This window comes from Calypte anna, chromosome 20 (assembly GCF_003957555.1).
Source record: "Calypte anna isolate BGI_N300 chromosome 20, bCalAnn1_v1.p, whole genome shotgun sequence".
In the NCBI taxonomy this organism is placed as follows: Eukaryota; Metazoa; Chordata; class Aves; order Apodiformes; family Trochilidae; genus Calypte; species Calypte anna.
The window spans coordinates 9295099-9318575 of record NC_044265.1 but is presented as its reverse complement, the minus strand read 5'-3'; the positions used below and the strand labels follow the sequence as shown (position 1 = coordinate 9318575).

Below are 23477 nucleotides of genomic sequence, written 5' to 3'. Positions count from 1 at the left end.
GTATAAACTATACACGAAGCTGGTCACCACTAGTTACTTAGATTTGGAAAAGATATCTAAATATATCTCTCTGTATATTTCCATCAAAACCCCTTTATAGCACCACTGTTACAGCAAAGGATTTCAGTACACTTGTACCAAGTACTTATCTTCTGGCAATTGCTTCCACAGATAAGGGATACTGCAGCTTTTGGCAAGACTTTTCTCATGGATCCAGGGGGAGTGAAGATCCTGAATAAGATGATTATTTTTTTAATTGTTTACCTCCTTTCTTTAAAAAAAAAAAAAATTAAAAGAGAGAGAACCCAAATCTCTACATTCCCCCTAACAAGAAGATCCCAGTCTGTGTTTCGGAGGGAAGAGTTTAAAGTCTGATTTATCTCCTTTTACTTCCTGTGCTTATCCATTTTATCAATGCTTTTGTTGGTTTCTGCAGGGCTCTGGTCGCCAGCGTTCATGTATGTTTTGTCTGCTATTTTTAATGCTTCATTTAGGTAGTTCTGGACGGATGTCATGGCAGCACAGATGGCAGCACTTCCAAAGCCATGTGTAATGAGGCTAAAATGAGTCAAACAGCCCTGGATGCCAGGGTCCAAGATGGGACTAGGTCTTGTGTTTCCAAGAGGAGTTCTGTCCTGAGTGAGGAGGTCTGTGAATTCCTTACAAATCTGCCTGCAAGACACAAAGTGATCACACTTTACATCATGGTGGGAATTTATATAAAATCAAATTAATAAAAATAACAGAGAAAATCTGTATCAAATATTTGGCAGCTATGTAGGAATAACAGCTTTCAGAAAGTCATTACTCCATCAGCAGCAGTGTCTTACATTAAATGCTATTTATTAGCACCAGATTCTGATGAACCCTCTCTTGTCTATGTCACCAAGACACGTACAAGCTCCGCAAAACAATCTCTCCACCTCTTGTATCTTGCTGGCTCTGAATCCCTTGCTCTAGATTTTAAGAGGGGAGTGGGAATTCAGGGCCATTTTCTATGAGAACATCCACAGCTGCAGTTAAGTGAATTAGAAAGACCAAGGCAGCTGAAGAGGAGATTGAATTCAGTTGTGCATGGTATATCTGTGCACCCTGTCTGAGAGAGACCTGAGCCCTGATCCTGCAAACACTCAGACATATGCCTGGCAAAACATGAATGGTTAATAACACCCAAGCATATGTTGTTTGCTGTTTGCAAGTCTGTCCCCTTGATGGGATTTCACAGGAGCTGAGCAATCCTCACAGAATTACCACTTTATCAGAATTTCTCAATCACAAACCTCTTCCAAAAGACAATTGTTATCAATGCCAATAACAATACCAATAATGAAAATACTGAAGAGCAGAGGCAGCAAAATGCTCAGTGAAAAGCATAAGGTTCAAGCTATAGAAAAGAGAGGCTCTATTTCTAAATTCCTTATATAAGAGAAAGGGTGCTTTCCAAAGAAAGGAATTAAGTTGACACTACACCAGAAAACATCTCAAAGAGCAGATGATGAACTGAAGGCTTTCTTAACCTCAGCCTGGGAAGGCTGGGTCAGGGGGGAGGGGAAGTGAGCAGCCACTGTCTTAAGGTTTAATAAAAGCATAACTTGACACAAGTATTTCCTACCAGAGACCTGGTGTGTTTTATTTACAGGGACAGGTTGCACAACAGCCACAGCTATAGCAAAGCTTCTCTCCTTTCCCTGTTCACCAAATTTTGAAATGGGGGACACATCTGTGCACTGATGCTGCCAAAAGCAGTTAGGAGGCCATAGTGGCCAACCTGCCCTTGCACCCACATCCCAGAGTAACTCTCCTTGGATAATGTCCTTGTGGGCTGCACCTACAGAGGTGGGTGAAGCCTCTGCTAAACCCACTTCCTGACACTGGGTTCCCACACCTGCTCTCCAGGTCCTTAACTCTGTCAGACCTAGGGACAGCTCTTTCATAGAGATAAATATCTAAGTGTCAGGTTATTTATGATTATATTTTTTTACTGCAGTTAAAAGAAAAAAAGAACAGAACTGGTTCAAACTGCTCAGTTGTACATGATTGTTGTTATTATGATTATTGGTTCAGACTTAAAATAATTACTGGCATAGTTGAATTCAAACCAAAACCAACTAAAATTAATTGCTTTAGCTCTCTGATTAAAATTACACATGAAAACGTACCAAAACCTCTGCAGTCACAGATGCTCAGTCAGACAAGAGCATCTTTTAAGAAGGAGAAGAAAAATATCCAAGCCCAAAACTTACTTTGCAGCAAGAAGCATATTCTTCCTGTTTGCCATTTCATTGCGGCCCATGTGTGGTCTGGTTAAATATTCAGCCACTGCTTTGGAAGGAAACTCTGTCTCACATACATAACCAAAGTCACGAGCAAGATGTACAGCTTCACCTGGCATGAGGAAAAAGAATGCTTATTAAATATAGCAGCATCTGTTTATTACAAAGAGGTCAAGGAACCCTAAGGAAAGTGCTGGGAATTTTCAAGGTGTATGCCTGCTGTGTGACCACTCTGTCACTCATTGCCATCTTCTTGTTAAATAGATGGGTCTTTCTTTTTTAAACTTTGCAACAAGAAAAAGACCTACATGGTGACAGATATAAAAAATAAATCTCTTGCCTATATACTAAGAAGAACTTTCATCTCTATCCAGAGATTAACTCTGCAGCTAAGACTAGAATTCAGTGTAGCTCCCCTGATATTTAAAAAACCTGGCAACTAACTTCCCCTTATATAATAGAAGGGATAATCAGTTTCATGTATTTTCAAAATTGTTTCTTACAGGTAAGCATTTTCACATAGAGTACAAATGGCAAGGGTAATTTTTTTTATTAATGCAGTTTTGTCAGGCATTAAAAAATGGCTTGGCATGATCAGTGCATGACCTGTCATGTATGTGCACAGACATAGGCTCTCTTAAACCCACCTTCCAAAAAAATGTTTTTAAATTGAAGTTGCTGTATTATTTGAACAGATGTAGTGAAATTTAAGAAAAGAAATAGCAGTAAGGTATTGTTAGATCCCTTTTTAATTGCTGCTTATATTTTTAACAACCTGTGCTACTACCAGGAGCCGCTTTAAACCGAAACACAAAATTTAACACCACACACACACATACACACACCTCCAAGCCATGTTAACTGATAGAGGATCAACAACACGTGTTGCAGATTCAAGGGGCTCTAGTTTCCTATCAGGAAGTCAAAAGCTATAAATCTCACTTTATATGCTTGTTTATTAGAAAAAGCTTCTGAGGATACCGCTGAGGTAGGGCCAGGCACTGGAGTCAGCTGTCCCAGACTTTTTAAGCTTCCCAGTAAGGAACCAAACCCACTATAATGTGATGAGTTTCACCTCTTTTGCCTGCACACACCCTGACAAAACCGAAACAGCCCAGCCCACTGAGGCACAGACACGACAAACATGCATTTTGAACATCTTGGCGTGTTGCTGCATCCCTGCCAGCATCCCTGCCATGAAGAAGAGGAGGGTTTTGAAGGTTTACCAGGGCTCCAACTTTAAGGTCTTGGAGACCAAATTTGAAGAGAGAAGGAGAGGAAACCATCCCTCGACCCCCCAAAGAGCTTTTAGTTATTATGATGTTCCCATCATGCTCACTTTAATAAACAAAACCTGTCACATTCACTGGCTTTGTCTTGAGGGATTTGCCTACCAGATCAAAGTTGAGGGGGGACAAAAAAAATGTTTGTTAAACGCATTGAAGACCGACCTTCCACCAAAGATGTCAACAGAGTCACATTTGCAGCTTTCCTTCTACCAGCAGGAAGATTTAAGCCAATTTTATCCAGTTTTTCTCTTAATGATCTGCCACCGTTTTTAGATTTGGCTCTGCAATTTACAAGAAAAAAAATTTAAAAACTCAAACAAAACATAACACAAAATAGCTTTAGTTATCTTCAGGGAACACTTTTTAAAGATGAGAAATTCCAGTTACAGACATTTAATAGGGTTCTACTGGAATGGGGAAGAGATTAAAAACAGCCTCTTTTTAAGTGACCTACTTTCTAAATGCTCTACTACCAACCAGCCAGGATGAGATACAGCAGAAGTCAAAATCAGAATGTTTTAAACTGCACCATCAAAACCAACAGCTCTAGAACTATCACACAGTGAATTAAGTGTATTCAAAACAGGACAATCCATGTAGTGATTAAGCAAACTCACGGGATTTAATAAAAAAAAGAAGTTCCATGAGGAGACTGTTTATCACAGGACTAAAAACCCTCCATGAGCCATACTTAAGATAAATAAAATTTTTAAACAGAGAACCAAAATTGCTGTCAGATCTGTTAGTTAATAGCACTTCTCCAGAAGCAGCAGAAATACAAAGAACTCTTATTTTCAAAGGATTCAGTGCTCTTGGGTTTCTAAAAAATCAATAATCTGCTAAAAAGGCTTTCTTAGCTCTTCCTTATGCAAACCTGGCTGCTCACACACATAAGCACAGGGAAAAAACAAAACAACAAAAATCACAAGCAAAGTGGGGAGGGCATAGGGAGAAAGGGAGAAAAGGGGGAAGGGAAAAAAAAAAAAAAATCACAAAAATCACATAAAGAGGTGGTAGTACTGGGAGCTTCAGCCTACCTTCTGAGTACTCCTCCTAGCAAAGAGGCATTGAGGCACTCGGGGGGCGAGAGCCGTCTCTGCACCTCTGCTACTGTCACTTTGTATTTCGATGTGGAGCTGAGGAGGGAAAGTCTCCCCGGAACCGAACAGAATACTTCATTGGGGTTTATGACCACTCCAATTAATCCATCTTTTTGACAGGGTAGACTCAGAGCACTGTTCTTCGTTAAGGAAATGGGACCTGAAGAAGGAGGAAAAGCAGGTATTTTTATGAAGGGGAAAAATAAATAGGAAGTGTCAAATTAATTCCCTTTCTGCAACAAGAAAAAAAACAACAAACAACACACACAAAATAAAAAAACCCACAAAAAAACCCAAAACAAAACAAAAAACCAACCAGGAGACAGGATTTCGTTTGCATTATGTGCTCACACTGCTGACCCCCCAGCATCTATCTGCAGCACAGAGCTTGGCAGCAAAAGGTCCCCACAAGACCTGAACAGCTGTATTTTGCCACACTGAATTTAAAGAAGTGCCTAACACAACTAAGAACACTTTTTGCAAACGCACACAGACCATATCTCTGAAGCAACAAGCTGCAAGTTAATAAACCATGTTTATGAAAACGCTGACACAACAACAGACTTAAAACTAGCATCCTTCAGATACTGTCAAAAACTCTTTCCAAGCCAAAGCAAAGAGAAGCCTGTCAGTTCCTGCTAGGGCTCATCTTCCACCTACAACACGCAGACTAAAAAAAAAAAACAAAAACAAAAACACCCTTTAGAACTTAACCTCAGCAAATTCTTAACAGGCAGTGCGACAGAGAGAGGGATGCAGCCCAGCAAAGAACTGAAAGTAAAACATGGCTCGTTAATGACTTGAGCCTTTCAGCGAGCGGGGACAACAAAGGCTTTGCAAGGGGCAAACCACAGATCCAACTATTCCATCGCCCTACGAATCCACCCAGTTAACTGCCGGTGGCTGGTGCTGCCTCCCAGCATCGATCGGAAAGGGTTAAAGAGCCGAGGTCAGCCCCGCTCCCCGGAGGGGGAAAGATTTTTCAGTGGTGCATCTGACAGCGAAATTATTCTCCCATGAGCCAAACGCAGCAATCAGCGCTCTGACAAACACTTCTGCTTTTCCTCAGTTAGGTATTTGTTTGAAGTCTTTAGAAGAAACTTGCACCGATTTTTTTTTTTTTTTTAGGCACAAATTTGTTATTTGCTTAAAAACAAAAGCAGGAAAAGAAAAAAAAACTTAAATTACAGTAAATTGAGTCAATACGTCTTTCTCCTTTAAGACCTCAGCCACAAAACAATTTCGATTGAAATCAAGCCGAACAGGCTCATAGCAGTGAACTCATTCCCTTCTCAAGTCTTATACAAAATTTGAAGGAGGGGGGCAACAACAACAACAAAAAAACCCCCAAAACCTAACACCTGAACAGTCTTCGAGTACTAGCAACTATGACCAAAAAAAAAAAAAAAAATAAAAAGCAAAGCAAGCAGTACACATATATTCCAGGGCAGCATTAAATTTGGTCCAATTTTCTGGTTTTGATTAAAGCCACACAAGAGCCGGGACCCATCCGTGCGGGGGTGGCCACTGTTCCCCGAGGAGTTCTTGCCACCCGGTTTCGTAGCCGCCTGACTAGGGCAGCCCCGGGGGCTTCCCTGCCGCCACCTCTCCTCTGATGGTGTTAGAAGAATCCAACTACGGTTTTTATTTTTGTAATGAAAACCCCTCCGCCCTCCCGATCTGAAAAGGCCAGTCTTAAAAAAAAAAAAAAAAAGCGTCAATTCACCGGTGCGCCAATAATCTTATAACTATTATCAAGGGAAAGTAAACTGCAGTGCCACCTTACTGACCTTTTCTAATGACTGTCTGGTCATGCATTAATAAGTGTTGATCTTCCACATTCTGGAAAGAGAAAGGGGAGAAAAAGTTTCGCACCTTACAACGCTGAGAGGGAACGAGCTAGGGCTTTTGGGGAACCCACCCCCGGTCTCGCACCTCCCCGTTTAAGAGGCAGAATGGGAGTAGAGACGAGTTTCTTTGGGAAGACTTAAGCTGGGATGTGTTGCAGGGCACGGTGAGTGGCTCCGCAGCGGAGCTCTCGGGGACCTCTGCCAGCTGAGGAGCGCCTGTCCCGCCCGCACCCTACGATCCGCAGGGGGTGTTTTGAGAGGCTTACCTGCACCTCCTCCATCTGGTGGGCCATGTCGTGCAGGCCCAGGTTATCAGCCAGCGCAGAGGCGTCCAGCCCATGCCCGTGGGGCAGGAGGAGCTCGGAGCGTCTGTACGTTTCCCTGCGGCCGCTGGCGGAGCCGCTCTCCAGCGCCGAGAGATGGGGGACGAGGCCGGGGCGGCCGTGGGGGGCGAGGCCGGCGGGGTCCTGGCTCTGCCGGTTGGGCCAGGCGCTCTGCTGCTGGCTGGGGGGCGGTGGCGGAGGCTGGTGCAGCGGGTTGATGGAGAAGGGGTCCCCGAGGTGAGAGTAAGGATCGCTGGACTGGGAGTAAGGCAGAGGCTGGTATGGGGGAGGGAAGTAGGGAGGCTGGAAATCGGAGGCGCCCGAGTGGGAGAGCGGAGGAGCGGGGCTGTACAGGTGCTGGCTGACCGCCGAGAGGTGGGGGAGCCGCGGGTTCCCGTTGCTGCTCCCATCGTGCCGGTCCTGAAAAGTACACAGGGAGGGGGGAAAAGAGGGGAAGCGGCTGTCAGCGGGGGGCTGTCGGGCAGCGAGGAACTGTCCCCAGGCTCGGGGAACACTCGCTGGTACTGGAGGAAGAGAGCTGCCCGACTCCAGCCCCTGCAGTCTCCTATTTCAAGTCATTTCGCGTCGAAAATCATACCCACTCCCAGGGAAGGGATTACAAATCCATTCTCACTACTTTCCTCAACGCGAATACAATAGACTACACCCCGCGCTTCTGCAAACCGTTTACAGAACCAAAATCAGAAAAAACAGCGACGCAGATGGATTTCTTCGGAGGCGACTCCGAGGCCGGGGGTTGCGGACCCGCGGCCCTTGAAGACAAGAACCCTGGGCAGAGAGAGCCCGAGGTCCTTCCCCCGAGATCCTTCCTTCCACCCCCCACGGCCTTGGGAGCCTTCCGGGGCGCACAGCTCTGGCGCGGCAGGGACGGGCTGCGCTTCTCCCTCCAATCGTCCCATCTCCGCTACGACCAATACTTTGAATCTCAGCAGCCATAGTTTAAATGTCTCCATTGACCTGATCCAGGGATTTAGCAGCTTCTGCCTTCACGGTCATTAAAATAACAGGGCTACTTAATAAGAGGTGAATGGGGTCCCAATGGAGCGTGAAGCAGGGACTAGAGCTAATCTAAAGGAGTCAAACAGGCAGACCACGACCAATGGAACCGAGCAGAGGGAGTGGGGGACAAGCCACTTTCGGAGAGATCAAAACCCAGGAGCAGGTCACGAGTTGGGGGGGGTGGGGGGTGGTGTTGGAGACCCTGTCGCGGAGGAGGGAGAACATGGGAAGGAAGGTCTGCGGGGCAGGAGGGTCGAGCACTACCTGGCTCGCCTCCGTAGCGTTTGCTACCTGCCGTCCGGCTCCTCCGCACATCTCCCAGCCCTCTTCCCCCCGGAGCGTGGCCCCGAAACCCGGCACAGGAATGTGCTTCCCCGGCGTGCGGGGAGCTTCCCGCTCCTGCCCCTGGCTATTCCTTCTTCGCCCCCCGCTCCCGCACCGCTCGGCTCCAGTGGCCGGCTGGGAGAGTGATATGTGGGCTCATTTTTCCCCTCTGGGGCTATCACTGCGTGTTAATTAAGTGTTGAAAAAAGACTGTAAAAACGTATGATACTCGCACCTATTCAGAAAAATAATAGAGGAAAAGTAAAATGTATAAAAAATTAAAACCTCACAACGAACAAGGGCCTTCGGGAAGGAACAAATCCCGGCCAGCGGGGAGGAATGAGAGCCGGGCTTCCTCTGGAAGTGGATGGGCAGAGTGGGCAACACAGCTCAGGGGGGTGGCGGAGCTCCGCTCTGCCCCATGCCGGACCCCCTCTTCCCCACTGCCGACCCCTCCCCCGCGCTTCTCACCTCGCAGTCCTCTTCATATTTGACATTATCTGCTAGTTTCCACAACATGGCGTCCAGCGTCCAAACCAGGTGTGTGTTGCCGAAAACAGATGAGAGCTCAGCGCCCCCCCCACGGGCGGTAAATCCACGTCGGCGTTGGGGAAAAGGAGCTACCCCCCGGACGGAGCTCAGTTGGCAGGCATGAAAGCAGCTGACGGACTAAACCTCCGTGCTAATGGTCACTCGCTTTTTTTTCCCTGCCCAGACGCCCTTAATGGCAATAGGATTATCATAACTCCTCCCTAGGGATGGCTCGGGAGCCGCGGCCGCCAGCCACTCAGGAGGGAGCGCGCAGCCTCAAGCCCCTCCTTCCGCGCTCCATTCCGCTCCCGCGGAGGGGAAGTAACGCAGAGCCGGTCATTCTCCCCCCCCCGCAAAGCGCCCCTGGAGCGCCAAGTGTGTGTGGGGGGTAACCCCAACCCGCAGGGTAGGGGTCATGCGTGTGCATCAATCCCCGCACCCACACTGAGGGTGCCCCAAAGAAGTCCCGTCCCTCCCGTGTTTGGTAATCTTAGGGGTTTTTTTTGGACTGGGGGGGAAACACCTGACACTGCTCTTTGCCCCCTCCCCTCCCACGAGCGAAAGAACTTCAGTTAAAAACGTGGGGGGAATCGCAGCGCCGATACCCTCGCACCCGGAGACTCCGGGGGAGTCTGGGCTAAAGAAACTTGGAAAAACTTATCGTTGCAGAAGAGAGAAAATCCGATCACCAGCCTGAGTCGAATTTGCATAATTGTCAGGAGTTTGAATTACTGATTACAACTTGTAAGCTACCAATGTTTAAGGTATAATTTACTTAATTATCCGACAAGATTATTGCAGTTGTGTTGAATCCCTGGTAGGTAAAGCAGCACTGATTCAGCGCCCCCGATTCGGGGCTATGTGAATTGTGCTACTGGTTCCTTGCATTATTTTATTTTTTTATTTCTTTTTTTAACGAAAGTCCCTCCTGTCTCGTCTTTTCGGACAAACTCGGGGCTGGGGAAGCAGGTGGGAGGTATGATAGGCATTTTCGGACGCAGAGAGCACACTTTCATCTAAGCATAGAAAATACTTCCCTGCTAAATTGCTACCTTTCTGCAGCCATTTGATCTATGCAGTTATGTGTGTCAGACAAAATGAACATCGTTTTCAAAAGCAACGACTTCTCCCAGTGTTTTAAGGTGCATCCGGATCACTGCTCATTTACATGAGAGGAGCAAGTGTTTGTTTATTGTGGCAGAGACAAAAGACGACCCTGGACAGTGCTGGATGCGGAGATCTCGGCTATCAGTTCCCGGGAAGAGCCGCCTCAGCTGTTATTAAAGGCCCGAGCTAGACCCATGTCTCGAAATTTCAACCAGTTTACATTTCCCTGACTTTTTTTTTTTTCCCCCTAAGGATCCGAGAAGAAAAATTAGTAATTAAAACAAAAAAATAAATAATAACAACCAATATCCAAACAAACAAAAAACCCAAAAAACACACACAAAAAACCCCTTGTGATTAAATGGGTGATCTAAAAATAAAACCGAGGCGGACGGGGGTGCTGAAAGTAACTGTTGAAGGTGTTATCTGCCTTATCTAGCACGCAGGTGCTGATTTGCAGCACTTGCATTAAGCCATCATCAGCAGGGACTCCGCATTATCATTTTTGGTGGAGTCACTATTTATTTTTTTAAACGACGGTGTTTTTCTTCCAGGGACGTTTCTTTGAAATGCAGTTCGCGGCAATTATTAGCGAGTATACTTGCGCTGCTCCTGGCGTCATTAAGACTAGGAATCTAAATAATAAAAGACAGGGGAGCTTAAAGTTCATTTGTATTAAAGGGACAAGACAGATTTAGAAAAAAAACGAGAAAGGAGACCGTCGAGTTTGCTAGGTTTGGGTTCAGCTCTTCCTTTCAAAGAGATCCTGTACTATAGCAACGTCGGTCATTTTTATCATAACCTCAGGAGTCAGGTTTTCTTTCTATTCGAAAATATCACACTGAGAGGAGAACATGATTTTATCATTCTTTAACATTGGCAAGGTCTGAACACCTTCGTTTTGTTCCTTTTGGCGGCCAAAATCACGATGAATTCAGGTTCCCATTTGCGTATATATATATTATATTTATAAATAGAGCCGTGGAAGAGGTTGAGGGCTTCAAAAGAAGTTGCTGACCAAATTAATTGCAGCCAAAATTAGCACTTGACTTTCTAGAAAAAGAGCCGAGATTGCAAAGAAGAGGCTAAATACTGGGAAGTTTGTGACAAACTTTCCCGCACACCCATTTTGCTCCTCGGTCTCCTCCCGCAACAGCTGCCAGGGACGGGCACCGCAAGCAAACCGCCGGGCAAGGGAGGGCAAGGGCGGACACTGCCCGTCCCCCCCCGGGATGTTCAGCCCCCGAGCGGGTCCCTCCGTGCCTCCCCGCAGCCGTGCAGGTGATGCCGCCCCCTGAATCGAGAGAAGCTTCTGTCCCGGCTGCTTCTGTCGAGGGATGCTTGCTTTCAGTAAATGATCGACTCGGCGTCTGGGCAACTCTGTGGGTCGGGCCCGTTTTTATTGGGGAGGGGGATAACACTTTTTGAGACTCCCCCTTTCCGAAGCGTGACTTTCCTCGATCCTCTCCGTTGATGCTCACACCGGCAGAGAAGTGGGCTGGGGGCCACCTGCAAAGCACAGCGGCTGCCGTGCCCTCCCGTGCCCGGCGAAACTCTCCCTTTCCAGGGATCTCCCGGGCACGGGTAAGGAGAAGGCAGCCAGGGTTGCTGCAAAGACACGGTACCTCCCTGGACACTCCCTTTGAGACACGAGTCAGAGCTGCAGGAACCGAGCAGCCAGGGAGGTGGCTTCTGACAGGTGGCAGGTTTATTATTTAATAAAGAAAAAAAAAAAAAAAATTAAAATAAAATTGGTGTTCTTACTTTCGGAACATCCCCTGTTTCCAAAGAGTTGTTTTCTACTTCTAGGGGGCTTAGTCCCCCCGCACATGTCTCTTTATGAGTATGCAGTTTCCCATGGAAGACCATAAAGCACCCCCAGGTGTGAACACGCTCTCGGGAGGGGAGCCACAGCCCACTGCCGAGCCTCTGTCAAAGTCAGTAGTTTTCCTATTTGGCAGCAATTAAAAGAGAGCGTGGGGATGCTAATTAGTTACATCCCTCTTCCTCTAAAACTTATTTAAACACTCACGTATCTATATCATTAATGAGACTGCAGCAACCTGTCCGGATTGTCGCCTCGGCTCCTGCAGAGCTTCACAAAGACAGCTGCTGCCCCGCGGCCCCGGGAGACTTTCTGTGTAACTTCCACACCGAGTCCCCGGGGAGGGGGGGAAAGCCGGTGCTCCCACCACCCCACGCAGCGGAGCCCACCCGGGCTGCCACAACTCCCACTCCCAGCTCAAATCCCAGGGGGCCGAACAGTCCCCCTGGCCTGCGAGGGGAGTCCTGTTCCGGCAGGACGGCTCTCAGGGACCCGGGGGGGGTGGGAGGGGGAAGGGGTGTCCCGGGGGATTGGGACTGTGGAACAAGGGCAGGGGTACGTACTTGGCAGTCGATCCTCCCCAGAAGGGCCATGAGCGTGCGGCGCCGGCTGCTGACTCCGTGGCGAAGCCGCAGATACCTGGGCGCGGAGCAGCGCGCCTGCGCATCGCATCTGCGACCCCCGTTACCCCAAGTCTTTCCTCCCTTTCTCAAAGCCTGGCCCCGGCAGCTCCCCGGCTCCTCAGCCCCGGGCGGGAGACGAAGAGACGGTGCCGCCGCGGGGCTTAATTCCCCGTGGATGCCGCGCACAGACATTCCCCGCTGCTGGACGAACCCCCCCTAGCCGCAGCCGAGAAGGGACATCGTAAAGATATTTTTGCGGTTTATTTGCCGTTCCTTCTCCCTTGACGGTGCCCCAGGGTGTGTGTATGTGTGAGCGCGGTTATGTGTTTCCCCGTGGCTGTTCGCACCAGGAGCATCCCTGACCGACGGGAGCCTCCTCCCTCATCTTCCTCAACCCCCGGGTGTGTATGTGTGTGTGTGTGTGCCCAGGGTCGCTCGGGAGGCTCTGGCTCGACTGCAGGGACCTGGCGGAGGGCCGGGCTGCTCCACCTCCCCTGGGGCTCCCGCATCTTCGGGGGCCGGCAACGCCAGGATCCAGCAGGGCTCTGGCCACCCACACCAGTAATAGACCAGTAATAGACCAGTATCTGCTGCGGGAGAGCTGGAGACCCATCACGGGCTATGACTGTGCCGACTCCTGCCCTCGGTTCCCCCGCGGTTTGCCCTCCAGCAAGGAAAGCAAAGCCGGTGAGGAGCGGGGGGAGGAGGACATGGCACTGAACACTCTGCCTCAGCTTCCAGCCCCTGCTATTGCAGGAAGAGAGAAGAAAGTGTGCCCACACCGTGGCTAGTTTTTCCTCAACCTATTAATTTGCTTAATAAACACGATTCCAGCTATGTTTTCCTCTTGCTGCTTCCCGATGGAGCCGGAGGATGGAGTCCCCTGGCCATAGTGCGCTGGGAGCCTGCAGCAGAGAGCATGTGTTTAGCAATTCACTGGCAGAAGTGGCAGAGTTTGACACCAGGCACTTTCGGGCCTCAGGTTAGATGCCACATGGCATGGGGCAGAGGTTCAGCAAGGAGGCACAGGTGCCTCGGGCTCCCACAAGAAGTTTCTCTGGCTTTTGTACACAAGTTTTGTTGAGCTGGATGGTTCGAGGCAGGAGACAGATAGATACCTGTGAGGGAGCTCACATCAGGCTGCCTGCAGCCACAGCACAGGAGGAAGACCCAAATTCCCAGCCTGTCCTTGAGGCAGGGGATGACCACAAACACTACAGATGTGTTTTACTTCAGTCTCCCCGTTCATAAAATAAGGGTAATAATCCAGTACTGGTGAGAGCTGGATTCTTATCAGGTGGGACCAAGGGAAAAGTGGGAGCCACGGCCCCTGGCATCTCTGCCCAGTGATCCTGAGGTACCTTCCCACAGGGCTCGGACATTTTGCCTGCAGTGGTGTGATCACCATGTTTTGAAGAGATGCTCTGATTATTTGTGGGGCTTGTTTTGTTTGATTGTTTTAATTATTATTATTCCCTCTATTTTATGTCCATTAGGAACAGCAGCATGAACTTCATTGCTGTTAGCCAGTGTTGCTCCAAAGGATGCCTTTGCCTCATGGTGTATAATCAGTTCATTAGTGCAGGAAGCAGACTCCACTTAAAAAGCAAGATCAAAAAACAAGAACAGCCCAAACACCACAATGCTAAAAGTGAAATCGAGATTCCTGTATTTAGTTAGGCACTCTTCTGAAAGTAAAAAGATAAACAGGCTCTTGGCACAGTATACATAATTCATAGTTTAAAAAATAAAGCCGTGGTGGATCATACATTCCTCGAGATAACTGCTTATACTACAGTAAGGAAAGGAAAAAAAAAAAAAAAGCCCCAGTACCACAAAGAGAAAGAATCCCATAGGTTAAACCAGCAGAAAAGCAAATACTTCAAATCCACACACAGAACTGAGCTGAAAAAAACATTGATCAGCCTAATTCAGGCTTTAGCAAGTACAAATCCTTCAATATGCACCTCCTATTCCTTTTGACCTTTTACAAAAAGGAGTGAGCACTATCGCTGAGCTATACTTGCACTTTAAAAACATCTGCTGTGAGATGCTCACTTCAGCCTTTCCTCTGCTCTCAGGGCATAGGTAGACTGTGTGATACCTTAAATGATAAACCATGTATTAAGGAAACATCTGCAGTGATGGTCTGGACAAGGTTCCTCCACTGACAGAGACAGGCACCATGTACAAAAGGTCTTTCCCATCCCCAGCTTTGAGGGGTCCTGCAACCTGTGTCCCTTCAGGGAATCCATCAGGTGTGTTAAGTGTGCTTTTTAAAATACCTCTTTCCCCATTACATACATTCATACATACATGCACAATTTAAAAATCCTAATAGATAACTAATCTATACCATTTCAAAGCTAATTCTGAGCACAATATAAAGGAGTTCAGAAGAGACACAGGCAGTACTTGTACAGGAGGAAAGGAATTTAGAGAAGAGTCAGATGCCTTATTTCTAGCTACCTTTCACTCTTCAGTCATCTTAAAGGGGTGATGAAATCAGCAAACTGACCTCAATGTCAGGGAAATGGGTCATGTGAGTTGAAACTGAGGATTTTCCCTGTAGGCAATTTAAATAAGTAAAGAAAACAAATTCAGTTATTCGTTTACTTCATAGTCCAGTTTCCTGAAAAACCCTAATCCTTCTAAATAGCCAACCTTCCCCGGAGCCCTCCATCAAAGCTCAGATGGATAAAATCTGAAATATGTCACTTATGGGGGAAAAGCTCAGAGGGACAAAAAATTTACAGACAAACACAAACCTCTCAAACTCTTTGGCCTCTTTCTCACTTAGCAGGAGAGCACAGGACATTCTCCTCATTAATAGATTACTGCAGGTGTCTGCTGAATTGTAATGCATTGGAAAATACCACGGGTTTGGTGGCACCATGTTTCCTCCTTTGTGGTGTTTCTCCATTGCTGACACACTGGTGTCCTGCAGCTCTATCGTATGGCAAGATGAAGCAGAGCTGTGTGGGGAGTAAACCTGAACTGTTGGTAAAAATGCCATCAGTCAAAACTTGACACCTAATGCACTCTGTCAGTTACAATCACACTAATAAGACACCACTGAAGGGCTGTCAGCATTAGAGAATATCAGGTGCCAACAAATACCTCCAAATGCTTTCAAACCTGCTCCAAGTTGCATTGTCAAGGACTTGATTTTGCAGGTGTATCTACAGAGACAAGATTTCAGGGTTATGTTGCACTGTTACTGTAGCAAATACATGCAGGATCTGGGGATTTTAAAAATACATCTATTTTTTTTCCATGCAAAATTATTTGCAAAACTTCATGCAGCGCTACTGATGCAAAGGTTCAGAGGAGATACTTGGTGGAGAAAGAATTCACATTGTTTAGAAATCTCTTATTATGTTCAGTTGATTGCATGCAGGTGTGATTCCAGAAGGACACAGACTTGGGATATCCAGATTATTTTTCTTGCATTAAACCCCTGCATTTTTGCTATTCAGAAAGATAACAAAGTCAGTAAGTTTCAGGGTGCTTCAGTTCAAATCTGAATTTGGGCAGCCGTTCAGACATCATCTGCGGGCTTCCAGCTGTTCCTCTGTCACTTCTGCTGCTGTGATGAGGCAGCTTTGGTTCTCCATGCCCAATCCTTGGCTCCTTCTTTGCCTGTGCTACATTTCTACCTCATAGAACAGTGAAAATTGCCCAGTATATATCAGTCCAAAGAAGTTTAAGTGTCATAAGAAAGGTATTTGCTGGATTTCCAAACTCTGACATAGATATTTCAGGAAACCCATAGGATTTAGGAGCCACTGGGCTCCTAAGTTTTAAATCTCCTGCTACTAATACAGAAATCCAACACTGGAAAGCACTGTCAGTATAAATTCACTCTACCAATGTAAGTGTATTTAAAAAGAGGCTGACATTAACTTGGTAGCAGAAGTTTTTTGCAGCCAGGCCCAGTCCAACATTCTGTCACCAAAAAGAAATTCACCAAAACTCCAAAGCTGATCCTAACCACATGCTTGGACTGACTCAGCAGAAAGACAGCCCTGGTTCCACATCTGATTCAGATAAAATTTGTGCTGTTAAGATGACCTGGTGGTCCAGAGTGCTGAGATTAATGACTATGTGAGCATGGCTTTGGGGACCAGCTGAGGGAAGCCCAGGAGAGGCTGTGAGAAGAGCTGCTCCCTCTCTCTGGGGCATTGGGAATGAGAGACAACTTGGAGGGCAGGGAAGGAAGTTTTTACAATTGAGAGTTGTATCGGTGCAAGATGGATGGTTGCATTTGAAAGCCAGTCTGATGCTGAGAGGAACGAGGCCACCACTTCCTTGTGCCGGGCTGCATTAGAATTGAAAACAATCACAGCAGCGAAACAAAACCAGCTCAGCTGAACAAATGCAAATCCAGCGGCAGACATGGGCTCAAACCAGGTCAAGCTGCACCCATGCAAATTATGGGTTACCCCAGAGCGCGCCGTGTCCACACCGAGGGTGTGTGCTGGTGTGTGCTGGTGTGTGCTGGTGTGCTGCCAGGATCACCTGAACTCCAGCCTGGGTCCAGCCTGCCGGGCAGTGCTTGCCCTGCAGGGGAGCCTGGCAAAGTGCCCGAGCAGGCACAGAGAGGTTCTCTTGGAAGTGTCCCCCACAGTGCCAAATCCATCTCTCCTTGGGGATTCTGCCCATACAGCTCCACAGCAGAACCGCGGAGGGAAGACTTGACTAGCCCGAGGGGAGATTTGCCAGTATAGCCAGACCGATAAAGCACTCCTCTTGTGTAAACACAGAATACACCAGCTAAAGTGCTCTTCTGTCAGCATAGCTTATCCCAGCATGGTTTTGCCAAAGGAATCCTTGCTTGCATTTCAGCGAGACTGTAAATCTGCTGCAGCGTGGTTAGGAGCCACATCACCACAAACAGCACACATCTCTTCACCAGCTCGTCTGTTCCCAGGTTTCCAAGGCACAGTCTTGTACCCTGCTGGAGCAGGTATTATCTGCTCTTTCCCAGCCACCATTTAAGGCCACCACAGAGGCCAGTGAAACATGGCCAGGAGGCTAGGGCCCCCTAGAGCTACCAGTATCCTGAGAGCACCCATGCTCCTGTCCATGCCCAGGGCACCAGTTGCCACTTACCCCCGTGGCTTCTTCCAGCAAACCAAGCCAAATCCTGTCAATCCTGCAGTGCCTTCTGGAGCCCATACCTGGCCTAGCTTAATAATGGTGGTGTGTACATTGTCACATTGCAATGAATGGGAGTTGTTGTTAGCTGGCCAGTGGTGGCTTTCTGGGATACTGGGTGAAAGAGACCCAACCTCTTGACTTGCGTGTTCAAAACTGCACTCACTGGGGCAGGGAAGGGTCTAAATACTTTAAGTATTGAGCCCTTCCTTCCTAAAAGCAATACCTCAGCTTCTCTGAAGATCATGCTGTGCCCATGAGCCTTGTCAGTAGCATGGGCTGTACACAATGGAGAATTTACACCTTCAGCAGTCTCAGGCCAGCTGAGTGTCTGCCAGGCTCTGCTTGTCTTCACCAGCTCTGCATTATCTACACAGGCAGGCAGCACGCTGTCTGTCTGTCCCAAAAGCTTGGGGACGTGGTATTTCTTTGTTTATAGTGGGGAAGCAGGAAACAAGGAAATGTAAAGCATATCTACAAGCTACAGACACCTTCAGCTCGCCTTGCCCCTGCCCCAAGCTGGCCAGATGTGATCCGGGAGCTGCAGAAGCCCTCCCAGCACCGGAGACACCAATTCCCTACCGGCACAGGCACGGTGGCTCCCGGCTGGCAGCCTCCCAAGCCCCTGACACACCGAGCCGGTTCAAAAAGCAGGCCCAGAGAAAGCCCTGGTCTCTGCAGACATGCCCAAAGGGTCTTGCTCAACACAGGAAGGCTGTAATGGCAAAGAGGTGAGGCCGAGGCCCAGGCTGCAACCACAACCTCATCTCATCCCTCGGACGTGGGAAGTCCCCTGGCAGAGGCTGCAGGCTCTGTCACCCTGCTTAAGCTCTGCCAGTGGGTTGTGGCACATGGTTCCCCACACACACACCTCACCGGCAGGACTGGACCATGCCGGAGACCTTTAGGCTCCAGTCTCAGGACAGTCTACCTGAAGCATGCAATTGATGCTCCTTGTAATTTTAGCAGAGCTGGTGCCATTGCAAATGCCGTTCTTATCTACCTAAGTACAGACCCTCTCTTGCTTGTTAACAATGTTATGCAGCAATTTGTTATATAAACTCATTAAGTTTTTTAATGTATCTATGTTAATGGGAACATAAATATGGAAATCTTCATTTCAAACCTGTTTCTGAAAGCATTACCTGGGAAGCTAGTCTGAGAAAAAGCAAACATGACCCAGGAATACCCAGGGATTTATTTAGGATTTAGGTATCACTGTGATGGATAGGGCAGGAATGGTGCTGTCAGGATGCCGAGTTACGCTCCTTTCTGATCAACTCTGTGACCCTTTGAAAGCTCCACAAAACAACTTCAGTTACTTTGCACTTTTCTTCATTAGCTATGCAAGTAACAAGCTAGTTTTATTTTTATTTTTGTTTTCTCTTATTGCAGGTGGATGAATACCACAAATAAGAGGACTAGGACTCTGGTTCTCCAAAGAAAACAACGACATTGACCCAAAGAACAAACGTAAGTGAACAATGCATTTAAGCAGGGTTCAGCTGTATCTTGTCCATACTATTTTTCAGCATAATTTATAGTAGCAAATGCTTTTTCAGGTGTATTCATGCTTGGCTTGATCTCTCTAATTTGGTGGTTTAATATGGAAGAACATTTAGACACCTCATGATGCTGACCCAAAAGAAAATGACCAGTTACGGAGCTCTCTGCCCAGAACCATCTGCTCTGGTCCTTCCATGACAGCCCCACCAGGAGAAGCTGTAGGAGCTGTACTAATTTTAAAGGCATGTGAGAGATGTTTATACTGCTATTGATGCACCTCTACCACCCTCTCCATGCCTGCAGATGGACATTAGTGTTACATTACAATTGTGTGAAGTTACCTGCTCCATATCAATTCTCTGTGCGAGGCTGTGCTGCCAGGAGACATCAAATTCAGTCTGAAGGCATCTGGGTGCCAGATAAGCAATTCCATGTCCACATCAAATCAAATTCCCTCTGTTGGTTCAATTTGATTACGCTTTTTGAGGGGCTGGGGTACAGAAAAAGTGCATGCTGGAGTAGGACAGAGCATCATGAACGTGCTACCCTATGTGCTCCCTCTCAGCAGACACCCCTGTCCTTGCAGTCCTGATGCTCATCAGATGCCTGATGCTGGACACTGTGTCAGGGCCCAGATTCACTTAAGAGTGATGATGACCTCAGGCTGCTCCTCTGCACTCGTGACTCACTGGTGCCAAAGAGAGAAAGCTTTCCATTTCTTCCTTCTCCCTTTTTTTGGATCTCAGCACCAGGATCCAGATCTTAGCACTTGCTGGACCCTCTCCATGCATTTGTCTCTAAAACTCAAGCTTTTTTAGCAAACCTTTCAACATGATACAGACACAGTAAAACTTCTTGGATAGACAAAGTCACTGACTAAAGATATATAGATTTTTTTTTTTTTATATAGGGCACATCACTGGTGTCAAACTGTCCTTACCGGGACATGTGGGTGGATGAAGGACTGGGAATTGCTCCTGTCAGGCCAAGAAGGCACCTTGGCTCAGCCCATTCTGGTGCCCACTGGAGCCCAGGATTCATTGTCTGAGGCCAGAACAGGTAACAGGAACAGAATGTGCTTTTCTGAGCCCTTTTCAGCATACTTAGCTCTTGTAAGCTCTGACCTTAAATCCATTGTATTTGTGAAAAACCTTCCTCTGGGTGTAGGTGAGACGGGAGGCACCAGAGCTGGGGCCAGAGCCCGGGGGGGGATCTGGGAGGGGGATCACGGGCAAGGGCTGGGCCCCTGCATCTCACTGCCTTGGCTTTCACATGCAAACGCTGCCAAGTGCTCTGCAGCCCCCACCCCTCCGAATGGCCATCCCGTGTCATTGACATCGATTGTGAAATATTTCAAGTTGTTAATTAGGCAATAATGACCGATGGGAAGGGCATTTCCTGGCTGTTAACTGGAGACTCCTGACCTCCAGGTCAGTATCAGTCACCCAGGAATTATTAAAACATAGAGGAGGAGAAAGGCAGGCCAAGAAGAGCCAAAACCCTCACCTTTTAAGGTGCCGAGTTCTTCTCCATTGCACAACCCAGCAGCAAAGGGCTGAACCTGCATCTTCCCTGCACCAGGGCTCAGGCTGCAGCTTCCTGGGGTGTTCTGGTCTCTGCCCCTCTCTTCCACTTATTTTCATGTCCTAGTTAATCTCTGTAAGTTATGAAGAAATGGGACACTGGATATTCAAGGATTATATATAAATAAATATATATATATATTTTAATGCAACTAAAATGTGAAGACACAATTAGCAATAAACTGGGCTCCTGCTGGGACTGTGTGTACTAAACCCTCCCCACTTCTCAAGGGGAGATTTACACCTACTCTTCTGGTTTAAAATTAGGACCTTTCTCCCATTTAGCCCTGGTGTTTGCCCCATTCTCCCTTACAGGTGGCTGCATTTCAGTACAATGGCTTCTCCTGGTTAATTAAACTAATGTCAATTACTGTATTTCCTAAGGGGTGACCATATGAAATGCCGTGTTTGTGTTTCTACAGAGAAACCCTCTGGTTAGAGGGCTGCCAGCAACGCATTAACCTCTTCAGCCTGGCTCCTGGCCAGAACTCTTGGGCCATGTCTGAAGGACAAGTCGCAACAAAAATTAAAATCCCCGTGCCCTACTTATCCACACAGAATCTGGCAAATAAGCACCACTCCAAATATACTTAAAGGTGAATGAAGAGCCAGAAAGGAGCACAGAGCCAGTTAAACTTACATCGGGTGGGAAACCCCCCTCTTTCCTTTGCAGGGAGGATGCTTCTGCTGGCTGGGTGGAGCCCCAGTCACTTGCATTGATCCCTGAGTCACCAGCTCTGCAACAGCAAATGGCCCAAAGTGTGACACTGGATGGAGGACTCACCTTCCCTTCTCCAAATCCTGTGTGTAGTCCTTCAAACTTTTCTTGGCAAACCTCCTTACGATTGTACCTTGGTAAACACAGGCAATAAAAGAAAAGATATAAAAGCTTACAAGCACTTAAGGGATTGTTAAAGGCAGAGTTTCTGCAGCTCTTTGCTGCACTGCCCATTCCTGAGGACCCTCATGGGGGACTTCACTGAAACCTCTTCAGACTAATAGGAGTTAGTGGTCATACACACACCAGTAAGGACCAGATAAGATGTTTTAAATTCACATCCTTTACCCAAAGTAATTTTTATGGTCAAGATTAACTTCTGGCTAAGGAAACAGTGGTAAGATAATGATACAGAGGATATTGTCAGGTTCACAGCTTTAAACACTCATGGGGTTTTTTTTGGAAAAAATATCCAAAAGTTCAGCCTAAAGTTTGCAGTTGATTTTTGTTGCCCTGTCCTGGGTAGCTCTGTAAACAGGCAAGGATTCTGTACCCTGCTAGGAGCAGGTGGAGTGGGGCAGCACAGAAACTCCATGGTTAGCAGCCGTGGTGAGAAGTTGAGAACCCATGGATCCTGCACCACTGCCAGCTTTGACCTGCAGCCTTAGCTACAACATTCCTCAGATTTATTTTGGGAGCACTGGTAAGCTACAATCTTGGACAAAGAAAGAGATAGAAACATAGAAAAACCTCATCTCCATTACAAGACCTGCAGGTCAGCCCTGGGTACTGCAGCTGCTCCCTACCTGTGGACAAGAGGACAACTCTGCCTTGGACATTTCATTTCATCCGGTACCCAGATATAATATTGAAAAAATAATCCTTTCAAGCAAACAGATTTGCTGGCTGTTTTTTAATTGGGTTTTGTTTGTTTGTTTGCTTTTTTTTTTTTTTTTTTTTTTTTTTTCCTAAATAGGATTTCCTATTTGTATTTGCCTGAAGGATTCTCTGAACAGCCCTATTTAATATGCACCGTATCCAAATGATCTGTCAGATCATCTCACCTGGATGAGGGTGCGAGTCAGGGTGTTCCTCTTTTCCTGTCCACCTTCATCTCCCATTCCCAGAAAAAGCAGGTAAGTCCTGTTATCCTGTCTAGTGAACCCTGATTATTTACTGTGATTTTTTCAAGCCCATCATGATATGTTGGCCCCAGAAGTGCTAGAACATGAGTGGCTTTTCTGGAACACTTCTTTAGGATCAAAATTCACTAATTTTTTTCCTCTGGGTGATACTGTTCCCCTAAGTGGGTGTGTTAAACCAGCAGCACCAGCAGAAGAATGAAAGGACCTGTTAGACTCTGGCACAAGGAGGTTTTCCCATTCTTCATGAGGAACATAAAGCCCTTGAAACTTATTAGGAATCATACAAAGCAGGATTTATGTGCAGCCTAGATTGATGAGCTATGTAATGCCACCTTTTAAAAAAATCACAAAGCGATCCACACCCAGCACAAATCAGGGGAATAAAGGCTTTTAACAGACAGTTGCTGCTTGCGAATTCTTTAAAAAAAATATATTCCATCCTGTCTATACAAAAGGTTGGTGAGGAATTTACAAATGTCCTAATCCCCTCTCTAATCCTTTAAAATGCCGAGCTGTGATCGCACATGTTGTCTTGTGATTATGTGTCTTCAAGAGCTTGTTTAGATACTTATGAAGAGATACCAACCCACTTTTGCCACAGAAAGACAAAAATTGTCATATGTTTGGGTTTCACTAGATATCCCTCTGAAAAGAAACATCAGGTCTGCTTGAATCAAGAGTCACCCCACGCTGGCTCACGTCACTGCCACAGTTTGTGGGGACAACAGGAGGAGGCCACATACTGCAAGTTTGTTGAAGATGTACGAAGAGAAATGCTGCTCTCTCTCCTTGTTCTCTGTCTCTACTTCTCCTTTGCAAGGGGGGATAGTGATGGCTCATCTAATTTTTAAAAACATTTTAGGACATACATGGAAAAGGGTCCAACATATTATTACAGTGTTTGGTGGTGCCTTTAGCAAGCAATGGAGACTGTGGCTGCTTTAAGTTGTGTGTGAGATTTCTGGGTGCACAGATAACCAGGGCAGAGACGACTCAACTGCTCGAATGTGTTTAATTAGAGCTGCAGTTTTAATCCTTTTAATTTGTATCTCTTTCTTAATAACCTCATCTTGGCAAAGGTTGAAAAGGAGTAAGTTTCA

At 46.9% G+C, this 23477-nt stretch overlaps 1 protein-coding gene across 1 annotated transcript; it reads right to left on the bottom strand.

The window, feature by feature from the left end:
* Positions 1 to 386: 386 nt before the first annotated feature.
* Positions 387 to 8716, bottom strand: TFAP2C (transcription factor AP-2 gamma). The gene is made up of 7 exons (XM_008497842.2): positions 8651 to 8716; positions 6779 to 7255; positions 6453 to 6504; positions 4600 to 4822; positions 3725 to 3843; positions 2244 to 2385; positions 387 to 672 (listed from the first exon to the last, which is right to left on the bottom strand). The coding sequence occupies exons 1-7, from the start codon at positions 8696 to 8698 to the stop codon at positions 387 to 389; spliced, it is 1347 nt and encodes a 448-aa protein (XP_008496064.2). The 5' UTR covers positions 8699 to 8716.
* Between the last annotated feature and the right edge of the window lie 14761 nt (positions 8717 to 23477).